Source organism: Lissotriton helveticus, chromosome 7 (genome assembly GCF_964261635.1).
Source record: "Lissotriton helveticus chromosome 7, aLisHel1.1, whole genome shotgun sequence".
Classification (NCBI taxonomy): domain Eukaryota; kingdom Metazoa; phylum Chordata; class Amphibia; order Caudata; family Salamandridae; genus Lissotriton; species Lissotriton helveticus.
The window spans coordinates 1,929,438,161-1,929,459,162 of NC_136068.1; the positions used below are offsets into that span (position 1 = coordinate 1,929,438,161).

Sequence of the window (21,002 nt, forward strand, 5' to 3'; positions counted from 1 at the left end):
GCTGCGGGTGACGCATCCCTCATCGCCGCTTCACTCCAACGGCTTCGAGAAAAGGCCTCTGCATCGTCGGATACGGCGCCGTCGCCCCAGAAGCCAATAGACATGCCGGCAAAGTCTGCTGGAAAGCTTCTCTTCATTCTACCACCGAAGGAAGCTCCAAAAGCATTTGCGCCAAAGTCGGCGCCAAAGCCATCACACTCCTCCACGCCTGCTGGCGTATTCGATCGACATCTCGACTCAGGGGACAATTCAGAGTGTTTTATCGACGCAGAAACCGGCAAATTGTCCCTTTACAAGAGGAAAATCACCTCTCAACCAGTGGACTCATATGTCATCCCACTGAAGAAGAAAAAGGCTGCACTGGACACTCCAGCCCTGGTTGAGCCTGTACAGCCCCCACCTAGAAGGAGTCCAACCCCTTCTCCAAATCACTCTGATGGGGAGGAATATGGCCAAGATGACCAGTACTCTTTCCCCATCAATGATCCCGATGAACAGCAAGATCCCTATGACGATGTAGGTGACCAAGGGATCCAGAATGTGGGGCAGGACCCACAGCCTTTCAGTGCACGGGCGTCACCTACTGAAGACTCTGCAGGATTTCATGCACTCATTGAACGGGCAGCTGCCAATCATGATGTAGACATGCATGCTGACCCGGTAGAGGAAGACTTTCTGTTTGACACTTTTTCAGTCTCGGAGAGGACTGTCAAGACACTTCCTATGCTCAAAGGTGTCCTTAAGCATGCTGCGGAAATCTTTAAAGAGCCTACCAGGGCAAGGGTGGTCAATCCACGCATCGAGAAGAAATACAAGCCAGCACCTGCAGACCCTGCATATATTAGGGGACAGTTGCCTCTAGACTCTCTTGTGGTCGCAAATGCCCGGAAGAGGGCCAACTCCCAGACAACGGGTGAAGCTCCTCCCCCAGACAAGGAGTCTAAAGTGCTCGAGGCAGGGGGCAAAAGAGTAGCTGCGCAGGCCGCCAATTTCTGGCGTATTGCGAACACACAAGCACTATTGGCACGCTATGATAGGTCACATTATGACACCCTAGAACAGGTTTTACAACACCTGCCTCCGCAGTTCCAAGAGGGTACCAAACTGCTTATCGAGGAGGGGAAGCTCATCTCCAACGCAGCCATTAAGTGTGCACTTGATGCTGTGGACACTGCAGCTAGGGCTATTAACACTAGCGTCATGCTCAGACGACAAGCGTGGCTCCGCATATCGGGGTTCAAACCAGACATTCAGACAACCATCCTCAATCAGCCCGTCAATCCTGAGAGACTGTTTGGTCCTGATGTTGACACCACCCTTGAAAAGATTAAAAAAGACACTGAAACGGCTAAGTCTATGGGAGCCCTCCAGTCACAACAATTCCGGGGCAACACTTTTCGTCGCTCAGGTGCACGTGGAGTCACCAGAGGACAGATGGGTCAACAGTCACAATTCTCCAGAGGTGGAGCACAATCCTCGTTCCCCAAGCAGAACAAAGGGGGTTACCGAGCAAACAGTAACAGAGGACGTGGCAGAGGAAACAACAACTCCCGTTCCTCTGCCCCAAACAAACAGTGACTCCCTGTCACTGCCCCCCGACCATTTAACACCTGTCGGGGGGAGACTCCAGCAGTTCCTGCCAGTCTGGACAAACATCACCACAAACAGGTGGGTGCGGAAACTGGTCCAGTACGGTTATTGTCTAGAGTTAAAGTCCACTCCACCCAACATTCCACCAAGGCAACGGCCTATGTCCGCAGAGCACTTGCACTTATTGCAGCAAGAGGTAATAGTGATGCTGCAAAAAGGCGCAATCGAGCTCGTGCCGGTGGAGGAGGAAGGCACAGGGGTATATTCCCTGTACTTCCTTATTCCCAAGAAGGACGGATCTCTCAGACCCATTCTAGACCTGCGTCCCCTCAACTTGTATATACTGTCAGAACATTTCCATATGCTCACGCTGCAACAGATTCTTCCCTTGCTAAACCAAGGGGACTTCCTCGCAACCTTAGACCTCAAGGATGCTTATTTCCACATTCCACTACACCCGTCCCACAGAAAATATCTCAGGTTCACTATCCAAGGCAAGCATTATCAGTTCAAGGTCCTACCCTTCGGAGTGACTACCGCCCCGAGAGTGTTTACGAAGTGTCTGGCGACAGTAGCGGCGCACCTCAGGAGGCAGAACATCCATGTCTACCCCTACCTAGACGACTGGCTCGTTCAAGCCAAGTCGGAACGACAGTGCGCCGCGGACATGTCAACTACCATTCACCTCCTTCACAATCTAGGCTTCTCGCTGAACTACCCAAAGTCGCACCTTCAGCCGGCACATGTCCGGCAGTTTCTGGGCGCGACGATCAATACCCTGACAGGCATGGCTCAGCCAAACCAGGTCAGGATAGACAGCATGCTGTCTCTAATCCACAAGTTGAAACCACAACACTCGCTTCCAGCAAGAGTGTTCATGCAGTTGATTGGCATGATGGCCTCCTGCATCTTCATAGTCCCTCATGCACGTCTGCATATGCGTCCGCTCCAGGAGTGCTTAGCAAATCAGTGGACACAGGCTCAAGGACAATTGACAGACCTAGTGTTGGTTACCAGTCGGGCGTACAACTCTCTGCATTGGTGGAATCCACAAAACCTTTGCAAGGGCCGACTGTTCCAAGAGCCAGTGCCACAGATTACCCTGACAACGGACGCATCTCTCCTAGGATGGGGAGCTCATCTGCTCACTTACACAGTGCAGGGACTATGGACGACGCAGCAACAGAAGATGCACATCAACTATCTGGAACTGATGGCAATCTTCATGGCGCTCAAGTCCTTCAATGTACATCTTTCCAACAAGGTAGTGTTAGTCCGGACGGACAACATGACCGCGATGTACTACATTAAAAAGCAGGGGGGCACCCACTCGCCACAGCTGTCTCAACTGGCTCAGAGCATGTGGAAGTGGGCCATTCAGAGGAACATTTTCCTCATGGCAGAACACCTCCCGGGCAAGGACAATCTGATGGCGGATCTGCTCAGCAGATACAGCCATCAAATGCACGAGTGGGAGATACATCCATCAGTACTCCGCCCGTACTTCCAGCAGTGGGGTCATCCGGAGATAGACCTGTTTGCCACAGGCGAAAACGCAAAATGCCAACACTTTGCCGCCAGGTTCCCTCACCCACAGTCGCAGGGGAATGCGATATGGATGAACTGGTCAGGCAAATTTGCGTACGCTTTTCCGCCAACACCTCTGATACCGCTGGTGGCGAGAAAACTAAGGCAGCACTCGATGACACTCATCCTAGTTGCTCCAACGTGGGCGCGCCAAGCATGGTACACCACGTTTCTCGAACTCTCAGTGGTTCCGCATCAAAGGCTGCGCCTAACGCCCAGGCTTTTGACGCAGAACCATGGCGACATTCAGCATCCGGATCCGCAACAGCTCAACCTGGCGATCTGGCTCCTGAAGTCCTAGAGTTTGGCTATCTTCACCTACCTCCAGAATGCATGGACATCATCAAGGAGGCAAGGAAGACAACTACCAGAGCATGCTATGCGGCGAAATGGAAGCGTTTCGTCATTCACTGTACAGCCAATGGCATAAACCCGCTAGATGCATCTATCCCTAACATCATTTGCTATCTGTTACATCTTTACAAGTGCAAGCTAGCGTACACTTCCATTCGGATACATCTATCCGCCATAGCGGCTTACCTCCAGAACAGGCAGCATCTCTCGCTCTTCAGAGTGCCTGCTATTAAAGCCTTCCTTGAAGGTCTGAAACGAGTCATTCCCCCAAGAACGCCGCCAGCTCCAGTGTGGAATCTCAATGTGGTCCTCACCAGGCTGATGGGACCACCTTTTGAGCCACTACACTCGTGTGAACTCCAGTTCCTAACGTGGAAAGTGGCTTTCCTTATTGCTATCACGTCACTGAGACGTGTCAGTGAGCTGCAAGCACTCACAATTCAAGAGCCATTCATACAGATTCATCCAAACAGGGTAGTGCTACGCACTAACCCCAAATTCCTTCCAAAGGCGGTGTCACAGTTTCATCTCAACCAAACCATTGACTTGCCTGCATTCTTCCAAAACCCACAAACAGTGGCGGAAAGAATGCTCCATACGTTAGATGTACGGAAGGCGTTGATGTACTACATCGACAGGACACAACACTTTAGGAAAACAAAACAACTGTTTGTTGCCTTCTCACCACAACACAAAGGCAACCCTATTTCCAAAGCAGGAATAGCCAGGTGGATTGTTAAGTGCATCCAAATCTGTTACCAAAAGGCCAAGCGCACTTTAACAATACCCCCAAGGGCGCACTCCACACGCAAATTGGGGGCATCCATGGCTTTCCTAGGGAACATTCCTTTAGAAGACATTTGCAGAGCAGCCACGTGGGTTACGCCACATACCTTTACAAAACACTACTGTGTTGATGTGCATTCCAAGCAGCAAGCTGCTGTAGGACAGGCTGTTCTCAAGACACTCTTTCAAGTTTCTGCAGCTGGCACGGGCAACCGCCGCTGATGGAGGGACTGCTATGTATTCTATGCTAAGATATGAATTTAGCAGCCCACATGCCTCGAACTGAATATGCTACTTACCAGTATGCATCTGTTCTTGGCATGTAGGGCTGCTAACATTCATATCGCCCACCCTCCTCCCCGGTGCCTGTCGCAGCTGCAGATATACTATTGTATTCAATCATTAGCATGGACATCCTTTACACTTTTCACTCCATCTTCTGCCACAATGGCGAAAAACAATCTGGGGATGGAGCCGATGCCCATGCGCACTGTAGTCCAGGGGAGGAGCCACCTATCTCAGGATACTTCGAAGACTCTTCCAGGACAACAATGTGCGATCATCCGGACCCAACACTAGGCGGCGATCTAATGCTAAGATATGAATGTTAGCAGCCCTACATGCCAAGAACAGATGCATACTGGTAAGTAGCATATTCATTATTTATACCCTGCACAACCATCATCTCCTGATGACAACCCAGCGTACCAGGAGTTAATTTCAGGGACAGCATCATACCATGGAGTTACACTATACAAGGAATCTTTTAAAGAGGATTTTTTCTTTATAAAACTAACTTCTACATTAGAACAAGTCAAAATTTACCTATGTTAAAAGGCATGGTGCGATATGCCAGTGACATTTTTAAAGACCCCGTATGTCCCGTATATCGACACTTAGGGTTGACAAAATATACAAACCTCCAACATCTAACCCAATTTTGATTATAGGACAGTTGCCTTTAGATTATTATTCATTAGTGGTATCCAGTGCTCAGAAAAGAGCAAATTCACAGACTTCAGCAGATACACTACCTCCAGACAAGAAGTCTAAGTTAATAGATGCATTAATTAAAAGAGTGGCTGCACAATCCGCCAACCATTAGCGCATTACCAACACACAATGTGATAGGGCCCAGTGGGATGAAATGGTGGAGCTACTCCAACAACCACCAGGCGAGTATAAAAAGAGAGGCCAGGAACTAGTGCAAGAGAGAACATTAATATCAAATTCCTCTATTAGATGTGCACTGGACGCTGCTGATACTCCAGCAAACGGAATTAACACCATGCATGGCTGGGAATCTCTGGGTTTAACCCAGAGGTTCAACAAACTATTCTCAATGCTTCCTTTGACAAACAACACCTTTTTGGGCAAAATCAATGAGAGCGCAACAGTCACCATCTAATAGAGGCTCCTTTCGCCACTCATTTTATAGAGGATCCAAATGTATCCTCATATAAATCAAACACACAGCCCTCTCCATCTAGGGGTTTCTATTAAGGCACTTACAGAGGGAACAATTTTTCAAGGCAGAGGTAAAGGCACACCGACACATATCTCTCCATCTCCCAATAAACAGTGACTTCCCTGTAATTCCCTCCGACCTCCTTACACCTGTCAAGGGAAAACTGTAACAGTTCCTTCCCATTTGGCAATCAATATTATCATACAAATGGGTATTAGACATTATCCAACATGGTTAATGCCTGGAACTCACCAGCAATCCTTCCAATATTCCACCTCGCAATCACAAACTTTCATTACAGCGCCAACAGCCCTCAAACAAAAAGTACAAGCTCTTCTAACAAAAGGAGCTTTAGAACCAGATCCAATACAGCACCAAGTAGCAGGAGTTTACTTACTTTCCTTCCTAATTCCCCAAAAGATCGGTTCTCTACGACCTATATTAGATGTCAGACCTCTAAACCTATACATACTAACAGAACACTTCCATATGGTCACGCTTCAGCAAGTACTTCCGCTTTTACAACAAGGCGACTTTGTCAACACTGGACTTGAAAGACGCACACTTCCACATTCCTGTTCACCCAGCACATAGCAAATATCAAAGATTTGTGATAGCAGGAAATCACTATCAGTTCAAAGTGCTCCATTCAGGGTTACTACTGCACCCAGGGTATTCACAAAATGTGTAGCAGTAGTAGCAGCTCATCTAAGAAGACAACAAATTCATGTGTTCTCATATCTGGACGATTGACTCATCAAAGCCAACACACAGCAAAAGTGTTTACAACACACTCAAGCTACCGTAAACCTTCTCCATCAATTGAGATATACAGTCAATTTTCAAAAGTCCCATCTTCATTCCTCACAACTGCAACCATATATTGTTCTTCGTACAAACCCAAAATTCCTTCCAAAAGTAATTTATGTTTTTCATATTAACCAATCAGTTGAGTTACCTGTGTTCTTCCCTCAACCTTATTTGGTAGCAGAAAGGACTTTACACACATTTGATGTCAAAAGAGCACTATTATACTATATTAATAGGACAAAAGATTTTCGCAAAACAAATTTTTGTTGCATTTGCTCCACTTCATAAAGGAAATCCTATCTATAAATCCGGTATTTCTAGATGGTTTGTCAAATGTATTCAAACTTGCTCTGTTAAAGATAAAAGAACTTTATACCTCCTAGAGCACATTCTACTCGCAAAATAGGAGCATCTATGGCCTTTTTAGGTAACGTTCCCATAGCAGACATATGTAAGGCAGCTACATGGTCTTCACCACACACACATTTACCAAACATTTTTGTGTGGGTGTATTAGCACGTCAGCAAGCTAATGTAGGACAAGCAACTGCAACACCCACTGGTTAGCTACCGCTTTGGGAGAATATTTATTTATTTATTTATTTCAAGAGTTTTATATAGCGCTGGCTAGACCCGAAGGTATCGGAGCACTTTACATGAGATTCAACAATGTAACAGAAGAAGATCAACAAGTACACAATACATCAAAAAATAGGCAATACATTAGGAGAGGAGAGAAAGAAGAGAGAAAAGTAGTGGAGGGGGGAAGGGGAGGTGAGAAAGGGAGGATAAGGGAAGAGACAACAGGAGAGGCGAAAGGAAGTCTGTCAAAAGACCGACTGTGTAGGTGACGACCAAGGAGGGAATCCATGGCCCATCTCCCCTATAGCTAAACCAGGTAGCTCCATCGGGCATCAGACAAAATAGTTCAGTCTCAAGTGGCGAGGGAAGAAGTTCACAAAAAAAACAGGGTGGGGACAAAGGGCAAGGGCAGGGGAGGGCAAAGGACAGAAGTTGGAAAGAGTAGGAGCGGAGAGGTGTGAGGGAAGAGGGAGGGGGGAGATATGGTCAGGAGAGACGCAGGAGCGTTTGCCCAAAGTCCGGCTGGGTAGGTGATGGTCAAGGAGGGAGTCCAAAGTCCATCTCCCCTTTAGCTAGCGAGGAACCTCCACCGGGCATCAGACAAAAGTAAGCAGGATAAAGGTCCTGGTGGGTGGGCGGGGACATGGACGCGAGAAGGCTGGTTGAGGTCCCAACAGTGATCAGTGATTAAAAACTAGGGGGGGGGGAAACATCGCAGAGGGTCTCACTGAGTCGGCCATGTAGAACTCAGGCAGGGGGTATGCAACATTGCAAGTTCAGATACAGTCCCCATGGATCTCTATATCCCAGAGGGGAAGTGTTAGGGCAGCCATCTTAAGATTTGGTCAAAAACACTGGGGCAGAGACAATTAGAGCCATTTGCGATATAGAGATCGTCTTGGAGAACAAAAGCAGCCCCACAATGATAGGCATCTCCCAAACAGTGGGCACAGGTACAGCAACGATCATCCAGCATGCCCAGGTCTCCTCGCACAGCACCCAGGAGAGGATGAGATGCCCTGAGTAGTCCTTGTTTCGCCGCCACCACACTGCACTGGAAAATGCTCCTCTTTCCACTGTCGTTCAGATATGTTCAAGCAATAAGCCAACACTATGGCAGGGGCGTCATGCCCTCTTCTCATGTTGAAATAGACACCTCTCCTCTGCTGTCAGTGATTACTTTTTGTTTTTTTTTTTTCTATCTTTTTAGGTAAGACGAGAACACATCAGAGATATCGCATGCCATATACGAGCCACCAGCTCGAGGAACTGGAGAAGGAATTCTATTACAATCATTACATCACCGCCCAGCGGAAGGAAGAGTTGGTCACCACTCTGGGCCTCACATCACGACAGGTCAGTAAAGCAAGGGGATCTGGAACCTTCAGTCTCCAGGGACACCCACCGCACAACTTACAAAGCTCTCTGGGTACTTGCCAAACAGATGTAGTCTTTGTCTTTGGCATCATGCGTTGCATCCCCTTCCACAGCCGCTGGGTTCACTCATGGCATAACCAACCTGCTGCCGCCTCCTTACAATCGATGTGCAGATCTGGACACTCAGCGCTATACATTAACGCCTGCTGCTATGCTGACAACACGAGCTTTAAAATGGGATCAGTCCATAGCATGTATATTTGTAAAGCACAGGTTCAAGGGTCTCTTGCCACTGGATAACAGATGTTTATTGTTACCCAAATCAATGGTACTCATGTTATGGACCTCAGAAGGATGAAACCATGACATCAAACACAGGCCCCTACAGTGAACGCATTAGTCCACTGAGCCACCAGACCCGGCTCCAGAAGAAGCGTGTGCCACAGCTTCAAGAGCTCAACAAGGAATGACTCTGCATGAGTGGAACTAATAGCCTCTTGCAAGTTCATGGATCAGGATTCAGCGGCTCACTATACAGCAATGCTTCTTCACAGCCAACATGTCTCCCCACCATTCCTTTCCTTCCTTATCAAGTTCCACAAGCGAGTGACACTCCGCTTGTGCCTTGCGGAGTTTTTCCTGGGTAGGTCCCCCAGCAATTGACAACCCCTTCAGCTCTGACAGTGACTCAGGTGCCAACACCTGGTCCGTTTCAGGGATGTCACTCTCTCTCCATCTGGGGCAGGGGCAATGGATACCAGGACTGGTGCCTGCTCAGAGTCTGACCTGATCCGCTTGGTGCCTTACTCTGGTCTAGTTTTCAATACAGAGTGGGAACCCAATATACCCTTGCAGGCTTGGGCAATAAAGTTATGTAAAACAGATGGCCTACAAGGGATTTTGTTTCTCGGTATTTTGTTGTAATTATTTGGACAATAAAGTTTTAAGAATCACACTCTCGTAGTAGTGGACAGTTGACTGAATCACAACAGTAAATGTAACAGTTCAAGAAATATCATACACGGGGCAGGTATAGTATTCACAACATTTTATATTTGTAAAAAAAGTGTTTCAGGGATAAATTAAAAAGCAACAACACATAGTTTGCAAGGTATCATCAAAATCACCTATTTACGGAAAGCAGCATTTGACTTACGGAGACGACGTTTGTTTGATAGCAGAGGCGTTGTGAAAATTACCAAGCGACTGAAACATTGACTGCCGCCATTCACAACGCCATCTACGGCTGAGGATTACTCACTACGAAAATCTTCTTCACTGATAGCTTCCTCATAGATCAACTAACTCTGCCCAATCAAGAATAAAGATTGGTTTTCAAATTAATTCCAAATAGAGATCGGATACACCTATCGATTACTAAATACTGTTCTCAAACGACAAGGGATCACAGTCAACTCTTTGTCCTGAAGATGGTCTGACGGTTTTATATCCTTGATAGACCAAAACGTCGACTTAAGCATCTTACTCTCCAGAACAAAATACAGAGAAACAAAATCCCTTGTAGGCCATCTGTTTTACATTACTCTGGTCTAGGCACATCTGGAATGGCCCCAGTCTCCTCCTGAAACTCACAGGCAGCCTATGTCTTGGTCAACATTGGTCAACACAGCTGCCATTGTTCAAGCCAAGTAGGCTTGGGTACCAAACCCTGGCAATCCAATCATTTCCCACAGACACCCAGTACTTGCTTCTCTCGCCTTCCTACATCAACCTTGGACGACTTGCCTTTGATTTCCACTTCAGTTCGGTCAATCAGATGTGCCATGTCCTCTCCGCTGACTCCCAAGCATCTGCCATGAGCACCAGGAAGACTCTCCTCTGCTTTGGAATACTTCCTCTCAGCCATAGTTCTGTAAGTCCCTGTATCTCTCTGGGTAGGAACCTTCCTCCCGCTGATACTAACTTCTAACACAAACCCCATCGGGTTGAGGTTAAAGTGCTGCTTCAAGGTCTCTGGGTCCCTTTCCCAAATACCCATCGACAGTATCCTGACTGCAACAGGACCCTCTCGGACCCCCTTTCCACAGTCATCAGTCACTACTATAGCTGTAGCTGGCAGAGACTCTTCTGTAATGCCGCTCCTTGTGACACTTTGAATGTAAATGTAAGCACTGCAGGCTTAAAAGAGCCTTCCCGCCCTCCCTTCTCCTGGTGCTGTTGCTGACTTGTTTGCCCAGTTCCCTTTCTTCATCTGTACCCTGGGACTTGCCCTTACCCCTTCCCTTCGGTTTGGAAACAGGCCGTTCATTGGTCATCTCTCCCTTCTGTGTTTAGATCCAGGCTGCTCCTGCCCTTTGTTAACCCTTTCAACCGACCATATGTCATCCAAAATTGAAAGCTCCTCTGAGTCACTCTCTGTCGGATCTGACAGGCACTGCCTGAGCCGGGTAGAGCACTCCTGCCATGAACAGGTTAAGGGAATGAAAGTCGTTGGCGTTCATCTTTCTCACCCATTCACCCATTCATTCATTAATTCATTCCACTCATGCAACTTTCTGTGAATTGAGCGCTCAGTTGTAACCCCCTCAGTTGTCTTGCTCTCCTTGAATCTTTGCAAATCATGAGCGGGCTTCGTGCGGTCTCCAGGGAATCAAATTAGGCAAGAAGGCAGAGGACGACCTTGATGTAAGGTTGACTATAGGCCCCTCCGCCCTGGAAAGACCATGACGCACCAGTAGGGCGTAAAAAATATACGGATTGATAAGTGTTAATGTATGTATTAATAGGGGTATGCGTATGGCATGCTATCCTTCGTGTCCTGATTAGCGTACTTTGTGGAGTGGTACCAATGGAATTATTTTCCTATAAGTCCTGAAGAAGAGCCATTAGGGGAACGCCTCGAAACATGTTGACCGATTATCTCTGAAGAGAACGGACTCATTATAGTCCGCCCCTTCAGCCACTACCCCTGATTTTAACCTTACCAGCTAGAGGCGGGAATAAAATGAGAATTCTACTAGCCAGGTATTTTTAACTCACCAGCACTCATTTTTCCACTCCCTTTCACCAACATTGTCTTCATCATAGACTCCATCCATAAGTGCTCCCGCATAACCGTCTGGTCGTAGCACGACTCAATCTGTAGAGGATGATGAAGCATGCCACCAAAGGGTAACCCTGGTGGTTGAGGGGTTTTGAGGAAAAACATATTTTTCCTACTAAACTGTCTCAGTGGAGAATCATTGTATTTCATACCCTTTTCCCTAGGCTGTTTTTTTTAAATACCTGGCTTCAGCCAAAACCATCTAATTACAGCTTCCTTCTTCCGCTCATGATTAATTTGTCAGCCACAGGCAAACGTCTGATGTCTGGCGCAGCTGCAGTGGGCAAGCGACTCTTGAGTGTTGCTGCCTTATACTCATCATTCACTCGAAGCTTGAGCTGTACCAGCGATCTCACATCTCGCAAGCCATCCCAAAGCCATCCTCGATCTCCCACGAAACAGCCACATCTCCGGACATCTGAGAGACCTGCACTGGCTCCCCGTCAAGAAAAGAATCACCTTCCGTCTCCTCACCCACGCACACAAAGCCCTACACGACCAAGGCCCGAGCTACCTCAACAACCGAATCAACTTCTACGCTCCCAAGCGCCACCTCAGATCAACCAGCCACGCCCTCGCCGATGTCCCGCGCATCCGAAGAGCGACAACAGGAGGAAGGTCCTTCTCCTACCTAGCCGCCAAGACCTGGAACTCCCTCCCGGCCGACCTGCGCCTGACCCAAGACCACCTCGCCTTCAGGAAGAAGCTCAAGACCTGGCTGTTCGAGCAGTAACGGCACCCCCCCTCCTAGCGCCTTGAGACCCTACGGGTGAGTAGTGCGCTATATAAATGTCCTGATTGATTGATTGATTGATTGAAAGCTTCTTGTGCCTCCACAGACATTTGCATACACTCTTTTGGAGTCTTAGCAGCAGCTCCTGTAAAATTGGAAGTGGACTCACTTTCCCAAACGTAGCTTTCTGTTGCCATCCTGAACTTCTCTCTCTCACTCCAGCTGTCTCTCCTTTTCCTACTTTTCCTGTTCCTCACCCTCTCCACTACTCTGCTCATGAGCCATTCTTCCCGTCTCTCCGCCTCCTTTTTCCTTGTTCGTGGTGAGCTAATCTTGGCTCCTCCCTCTAACACTCCAGGTTTCCTGCTCTTCCTTAGACTTAGCTTTCTGGAGAGCCAACTGCAACTTCATAGTCTCAGCTAGTCTTAACTCTCTCCAGGGAACAACTCCGGGACCCGGTGATAATTGTATCCTAGAAATCAGTGGCGCTGATTGTCTCTGAAACACTGTAAAGCAAGTATTATGAATATACAAACAGGGTGTGGCTGTGGAAGACCCGCCCCAAAGGGTTAAGAGTGCCAGAAACAGCAGCATTCCCAACCAAGGTTGGTAATGCCACCCTCCCCAGAGTCCATCCCACTTTCTTCCCTTCCCTGCAGTTTCTCTAAATGGTTTTGTGAACTTGCATGAAGGGTTTTTGCAGTGTGAGGGACTTCAGCTCACTACTGTGGTGTAAAGCAGTTACTGCAACCAGGAAGGCTGCAATCCAAGATAGGAACTGAAGCAGGAGAGAATGTAAGGGTTTAATTGTGGGACCCAAGAGCCTGGTAAGTATAATAGTAAGATTCCATAGTTCTGAGAACAAGCCCTACGTTCCTCCCCAAGGTGCTTTCCCTATTCCATTCCTAACCAGGTTATAGAGCTTCCTGCCCTCTTCCCCAACCAGGTTCTGTAGTAGAGAGGGGGCTTCATACCCTAGATGTAAAGTGCATCCTACAGGGGCTCTTTTCAGAGGCGGCAACAATTCATGGGTGCAGCAAAAGCCACTTACCTGGAACATCCCCACACATACCAACACCAGCAGCAATCCTGTCACCAGCAGCCAGGCAGGGCGTACTCTTGTGGTTCCTAGAGCTAACCCTCTGCCACAAAACACTTACGTGGCAGACATTCCCCCACCCCCTGATCACACCACACCAATTGGTGAAGCAAGGTGACTTATGACCGCTCTCGATCTGAAGGACACATATTTGCACATACCCATCCATATGGTTCATTGGCGCCACCTTCACTCTGTGGAAAGTGGGCAACACGGCCAGTTCAAGGTACTGCCCTTTGGGGTCACCACAGCTCAAGGTTGTTCACAACGTGTGTACTGGTGGTAGATGCCCAACTCAGGAAGGTAAGCACACACGTCTTCCACTTCCTAGACGTCTGGCTGACAAAGAGCGCAGACAGACAGGTATACTCAAGCGCCCATCTCCCTCCTTCACAAATCAGAAGAAAACTCTCATATTTTCAGTATTAGGAACGTGGCTCGCAAGACGTGCTAAGACCACACACATCGCTTGCAGTTGGATGGTTGAATCCGAGGCATCACCATCATGTACATTGTTTTTACGTTTGCTGGGTATCATATACACTCATTTGATGGTTACTTGAATATGATGCTTTTTTCTTTTCTCCAGAGTATTGATCTTTTCCTGTTAATTTACTCTGGCACACTTGCCTACACCTTTTATTTTCTTCAGATTTTTTAATATTGGATTCTCTTCCCTTTAGTGTCATAAGCCCCTCACCTCTTCAATAATGGTTACCTTGTCGGTCAAGTGTAATAACAAATAATGCCCTCTTGCTTTTTTCACACCCTTTTAGAGATTTTCTAATTTTCTCGTTCTCTCTGTCTTTCCTTTTCATATTGATAGGGTAACCTTATCCTCGCATGCTTGGGAATATTTGTATGTGTGTGTATATATAAGCACATCCTGTTTGTTGGACACTGTGTGGTGTCCGGTGTTATTTTCCCACAAGTGTCTTTCAGCACTATATGAATCTTTTATTGACCTTTTATGTATGTGTAACACATACACACAGCATCTTTCTTTTATGGACACCTTTGGTGTCCTTGGTTATGTCTTCAATAATGCCTTCCAGCTGGAAATGAATTTGTCGTTCTTATTTATGTATTGATTGCTCGGTTTGTGTTGTATTTTGTTTCTTTTTGTCTGACAGCATCGTTATGTGTTGTGTTCTTTCTGTGAACACATAAGTCTATTGTAGGTGTATTTATATACTTGTTCTTATGTGTATATGTTAGATGTTTAGTCTATTGCTATATTCTCTATTATATTTATATATATCTATCTTATTATCCATACTAATATTATAAAGAGAAAGCCCAAACCTTTGAGGCGGGTAATCTCAGTAGCCAAAGCACCAATCACAACACCCAATACAGCGTTGGAAAGGGCAGTTGCAGCAGAAGGACATAGGCTATGCAAACTGCCACCATATACATTTAAAAGGTAAAAGAACCGTGCCAGCAAAGTAGTCCCTTGTGGGCGTGTCTGCGTTGTGCTGTGGGCTTGGGCTGGGGGGGCGTGACTAACGCTGGGGCGTGTGGTACGGCCATCATAATGTGGGCTGTGGGCGTGTGCTGGGGGCGTGACAAATGCTGGGGGCGTGTGTCCGCCCTTCATGCCATGTGAGTCGTACATACAAGCGCCAATTATGTTGCTGCGCAGCATCAACGGGCACGTTGGGGGCGTGACACGCTGGGGGCGTGAGAAACGCTGGGGGACTGAGAAACGCTGGGGGCGTGTGTCCGGTCTTCATGTAATGTGAACGCAATTGCGCCGCATCAAGGAGCATGCTGGGGGCGTGAGAAACACTGGGGGCGTGTGCTACGTTCCGCCCTTCATGCCATGTGGGTCGTACATTAATCAGAAGATCATCTGCTGTGGCCGTGTGCTGGGGGCGTGACAAACGCGTTCAGCTGGAGGCGTGGTAAGTAACATTACTGCAGCCTCTCCTGCACGCTGTTACTGAACTCTCTCATTCAACGAAATTACATGCGCCTGCTGCCATCAACCAGGGCTCCTGCCGGGCTCAAGAGGCGGATCACTACACTAATTACACGCGCCTGATAACATCAATCAGGGCTGCCGCTGGACCTCAAGTGGGGGAACACGCGCCTGCTAACATCAAACTGGCTTGCACCTGGGCATCAAGCGGGGAACACGCAAATGAGCAGCCTCTCCTACTCGCTGTCACTCAACTCTCTCATTAAACGGATTTACCCGCGGCTGATAACTCTCTCATTCAACGACATTACACGCGCCTGCTAACATCAACCAGGGCTGCAGCTGGGCCTTCTCCGTCCCCATTCTAATGAAACAAAAAATCTTGTCTACCGCGAGATTTTAAAATAAATTGCCCTTGCTAAATACACACATTACACTTCATACCCGGACAACGTCGGGACGGGCTGCTAGTGTGAATATATAGAGAATATTTGAACACATCTTTGTAAATCGTTTTGCTGTTTCTATGTGTGTTGCATTGTGCAGCACACATGGAAACATCAAAACGCCATGAATGATTGTTTATGTGCAGGAAGGTGTGCCTTCCTGTGCATAAACTATCATTCTAAAAATGACAACTTGCAACTTCTATGTGTGCTGCACACATAGAAGTTACAAATCGCCATTACTGATTGTTCATGTGAAGGAAGGGACACCTTCCTGCACATAAACAATAAGTTTGAGGCATGTGTGCTGTAGATACACATGCTTTACATACTCCTGTCATCTAGTGTTGGGTCTGGAAGTTTGCAAGTTGTTTTTCTTAGAAAAAGTCTTTCCTAGTCACGAGGTAAGGTGACTCCTCCTTTGGTGATAGTGCGCATGGGCATCGACTCCATAGTTAGATTGTTTTCTTTCTACCATCGGGTTCGAATGTGTATTGCTGCATTCCGGTTCGAAACCGTCCTTCGGCTTCCGCTCAGTGCGCAATCCTCTGTAACCTTGAAGGTATTGTTATTGTACGCATTTCCCTCTCTCCGTGTATCCATTCGATCGGTAAAGTCTCTCGTCTTCGGTCAAAAACATCATGGGCGGTCTTCGGTCTGATGGAACGGACCCCATTTCAATTCGATCCTCGGTGCCACTCCAACTACCCTTGTACCGATCTACACAAGTCCGCAACTTGTGCCACTCATCGGTGCACAAGGAAGAAAATTGCGAGGCCTGTCAGATGTTCCAATCGACGATTAGAAATGCACGCCAAAGCACTCAACATACTCCGGATATCTTCAGAGAACAATCTGAACACAAACCGACATCTACGGAAGATGAGGAGGCCTTCTCGTTCGCAGAATCTAGAGATCCAATTGCAGTCTGAAGACATTCCAGTGGGACAGAGTGTCGGGAGTACTAAAACCCCCGTACCCCATAACTATCTTCCACTAAACGTAAGGCTTCGGGACCACCTCTACCTTTGGTTCTTGGTAAAGCACGGAGGCAGCGTTCCCAACGCCCCGCCCTCGGGGCCAGGACCGAAACAAACGGTCAAGCCTTTCGGCTCGGGATCATTTCGAGACAGAACATCTTCGGATCCAAAACATTCCACTTCAAAAGATAAGTCTGGTTCGGAGCTGGAATCTTCCGCTTCGAAAGAAAAGTCTGGTTCGGAGAAGAAACTTTCTGCTTCAAAGGACAAGTCCAGTTCGACACTGAAAACTTCGGCACCGAAATCGAAAGGAGAACTTTCAGATCCCCCGGAACCAACCTTTGATATTATGAAGGACAGGTTAGATCAGAAAGAGAAAAAGCTATACATTAATCCAGATACTGGACATATTTTAGCTAAAACGCCATCCAAAAGGAAAGTCCGTTCAGAGGACACTGGATATAAGATTCCTCTTAAAAAGAAGAAGGACATTGCTGCAAGTCCTATCCATCCTACTTTTCCATCCCCTCCACCTCCATCCTCTTCACATTTACCACAACTGCCAGGCTCAGATCCACTACACATAACACCACAGGGATCTCCTCACATACAGTCTGATTCAGGAGGTCATGATGATGATGATGGCAGTGTCCCTTTGCCAACAGATCCATGGGATGATTATGATATAGATCCACCCATGGATAATGATCCAGACCGATACCCTGCCAAACCATCACCTCCAAGTGATAATGTCTCTTACCTAGAGCTGATTTCCAGGGCAGCTTATCATAGAGTTACACTGCGCAAAGACGCTTTAGATGAAGACTTTTTATTTGAGACACCAGGGTCTTCACATAGAACTAGTCAGAGTTTCTCTATGTTAAAAGGCATGATGAGACAAGCAGGTGAGCTTCTTAAGGACCCTGTCTGTGCCCTTAGCTTAACACCCACAAACCTTCACCCTCAGATCCTGTTTTTATTTAAGGACAGCTCCCTTTAGACTCACTGTTAGTTTCTAACGCTCATGAGAGAGCGAACTCACAAACCTCCCCCAGATAAAGAGTCTAAATTAATTGAGGCATCTGGTAAAAGAGTGGCTGCTAACCACTGGCGCATTTCCAACACGCAGGGCCTACTAGCTAGGTATGTCAAGGCACATTGGGACGAGACGGACGGATTACTTCAATACATCCCAGAAGAGCACAAGAAAAAGGCATAGGAGCTAGTCAAAGAAGGAAAATGTATCTCTAATTCTTCTATTAGATGTGCTCTTGATGCTGCTGACACTGCCGCGAGAGGAGTTAACACCAGCATTTTCTTATGTCGACATGCCTGTCCTAGGATTTCAGGTCTTAAACCAGAAGTCCAGCAATCTATTTTAAATACCCCCTTTTACAAGCAACATCTTTTCGGACCTCAAGTGGATGAGGCTTTAGAAAAGATGAAAAAAGACTCGGACGTGGTGAAATCCATGGGAGCGCTTCAGTCTCCATCAAGCAGAGGCTCTTTTCGGCCCTCATTTTATTGGGGAGGATCCAAAGCTCCATCCCAGACCTAACACTTCCTCATATAAGTCCAACCCTCTCGTCAGAGCACCTACAGTTCCTCAAACAGGAGTAAAAGCTATTTTAGCAAAAGGAGCCATAGAACCAGTTTCGTTACAGTACCAAGGTTCAGGGGTGAACTCTCTATTCCTTCTAATCCCCAAAAAGGATGGCTCCTTAAGACCAATTTTGGATCCTAGCACGTTAAATCTGTACATATATAAGAGCATTTCTACATGGGCACGCTTCAACAAGTACTTCCACTTCTACAGCAAGGCGATTTTATGTCAACACTAGACTTTAAAGATGCATACTTTCACATTCCGGTTCACCTGGCACATTGCAAATATCTCAGATTTGTGATAGCAGGAAAACACTATCAGTTCAAAGTACTCCCGTTCGGAGTAACCACAGCTCCCACAGTATTTACAAAATGTCTAGCAGTAGTGGCAGCCCATCTCAGAAGACAACAGATTCATGCCTGCCCATGTCTGTATGACTGACTCGTCAAAGCAAGCACACACCAAAAGTATTTACAACACACTCAGTCTACATTACACCTACTCCACCAATTAGGTTTCACAGTCAATGCACAGAAGTCTCATCTTCAGCTTTCACTAATGCAGTCCTATTTGGGAGCTACTCTCCCAACGTAGCTAGAATTTGAAATATTCAAACTCTGTTACTGCAGTTGCAAGCCGACCAAACCAAACCTTACCAGCCAGAATTTTTCTGCAACTACTAGGGATGATGGCATCATGCATTTCAATAGTTCCTCATGCAAGGTTACACATGCCTCCCCTACAAGAATGCTGAGCACGTCAGTGTAATCAGTCTCAGGGTCAATTAACAAGTCTAGTGGCAGACAGCTGCACCCATCGCTCACTGCAGTGGTGGCACCACAAAAAGGGCGGCCCTTTCTCGACCCTACTCCGCAGACAGTGCTAACAGCAGGAGCATCTCTCACAGGTTGTGGTGCCCATCTCCAGAATTTGACAATTCAGGGACTATGGGACAAGTACAAAACTCTTCACATCAACTATCTAGAGCTTCTAGCTGTGTATCTAGCACTGAAAGCTTTTCAGTCTCACCTCATAGGGAAAGTTGTCTTAGTCCGCACGGCCAAAATCACAGCGATGTACTATGTACAAAAACATGGACAAACTCTGCAACTGTCACGCCTTTCTCAGACCTTAGGCACTGGGCAATCATCACAGAATTAATCTTCTGGCAGAGCACCTTCCAGAAGTGACGAATCAAATTGCCAACCTCCTCAGCAGGATGCGCAACAAATACACAATTCAAAATGCCCAAACTTTGCCTCCAGGTTCCCACACCCTCTCTCCATAGGCAATGCCCTATGGATGAATTGGTCAGGGATATTTGCCTACGCTTTTCTGCATCGCTTCCTCCTTCCATTTCTGGTTCGGAAGTTCAGGGAAACATTCCTCACACTGATTTTAGTGGCTCCCACATGGGCCCATCAACCGTGGTTCACCACACTCTTGGTTAAAGCGAACAAGATCCTTACAGATATCAGAGCGCTTCACAGAGACAGGAGTAGGGGCAGCAGGAATGAACAAGATAATGGGAACAGTATAGTAATCACTAACATAATAGGATAACAATAATGTACAGAAACATATCAAAATACAATCAGGTAAACAAGTAATATAAGACGGCACAAGTCATTGCTCCCACTACAGAAGGGTTCAGGTAAAAACCTTGGATGTGTGGATGGCTTATACCAATTTCTTAGGATAGAGAAAGCACTGGGTGGGGGCATCGGGAGGGTGATTCAATACATCAAAGTGTAACATATATTGGTCGGTAGTAAGAGAGTAGCGTAGTAGTGACACCAACAAGTAGGAGTGTAGTGCCAAAGAACAAGGTGATCAGTGATAAAAAGCGATGTAGAGTCTCAGATCCAATGTCTATAAAGTTCAGGAGATCTTGGCCAGAAGGATTGTTTTCACCTCTTTCTTGAAGAGTGCAGTGGAGGAGATAAGCCTGGTTTCCGGAGGGAGTGCATTCCAGATCCTGGGTGCCATTCCTGAGAAGGAGCGCTTGTATGTTTTTTCTTTCCGGAATCTACGAGGTTTCAGGAGTAGATTTTTTGTACTTCTATTGGATCTCGACCCTCCTGATATAGCCAACTTTTGAGCGAGGTAGTTGGGTGCCTTGTGGTGCACGGCCGAGTGTGTCATAACTGCAATTTTTAGCTGTATTCTGGCTTCAAAAGGCAGCCATTTTAGAGATTTTAAGTCTGGGGATATATGCGAATGTTTTCTTGAACCAGTAATGAGTCTCGCGGCAAAACTTTGAATAAATAAATAAATAAATAAATAACTATCAGTGGTTCCACATCAAAAGCTGCATCTCAATTCCACACTTCTCACTCAGAACCATGGAAGTGAGACACCCAAACCCCAAGGAGCTTAACCTAGCGATTTGGCTCCTGAAGTCATATAGAGTTAGGATACTTAGATTTGCCACCAGATTGTATTACTATTCTTAAGGAAGCAAGAAAGGCTACCACTATAGCATGTCATGTGGCAAAATGGAAAGGATTTGTTGTATATTGTAACAACAACAATATTGGTCTGCTAGATGCCTCTATCCAAAATATTATTTGTTACCTCTTGCATCTACTGCGTGC

General features: G+C 46.8%; 1 protein-coding gene across 11 annotated transcripts in view; it reads left to right on the forward strand.

Annotated features, from left to right (window-relative positions):
* Positions 1 to 21,002, forward strand: part of LOC144770912 (uncharacterized) — a 347,728-nt gene that overhangs the window by 313,117 nt on the left and 13,609 nt on the right. For all 11 annotated transcript variants that reach the window (XM_078655722.1, XM_078655727.1, XM_078655721.1 and 8 more), the window contains one exon: positions 8,387 to 8,532. In XM_078655722.1, the coding sequence (XP_078511848.1) occupies positions 8,387 to 8,532 (146 nt within the window). The remainder of the gene's footprint in view (positions 1 to 8,386; positions 8,533 to 21,002) is intronic.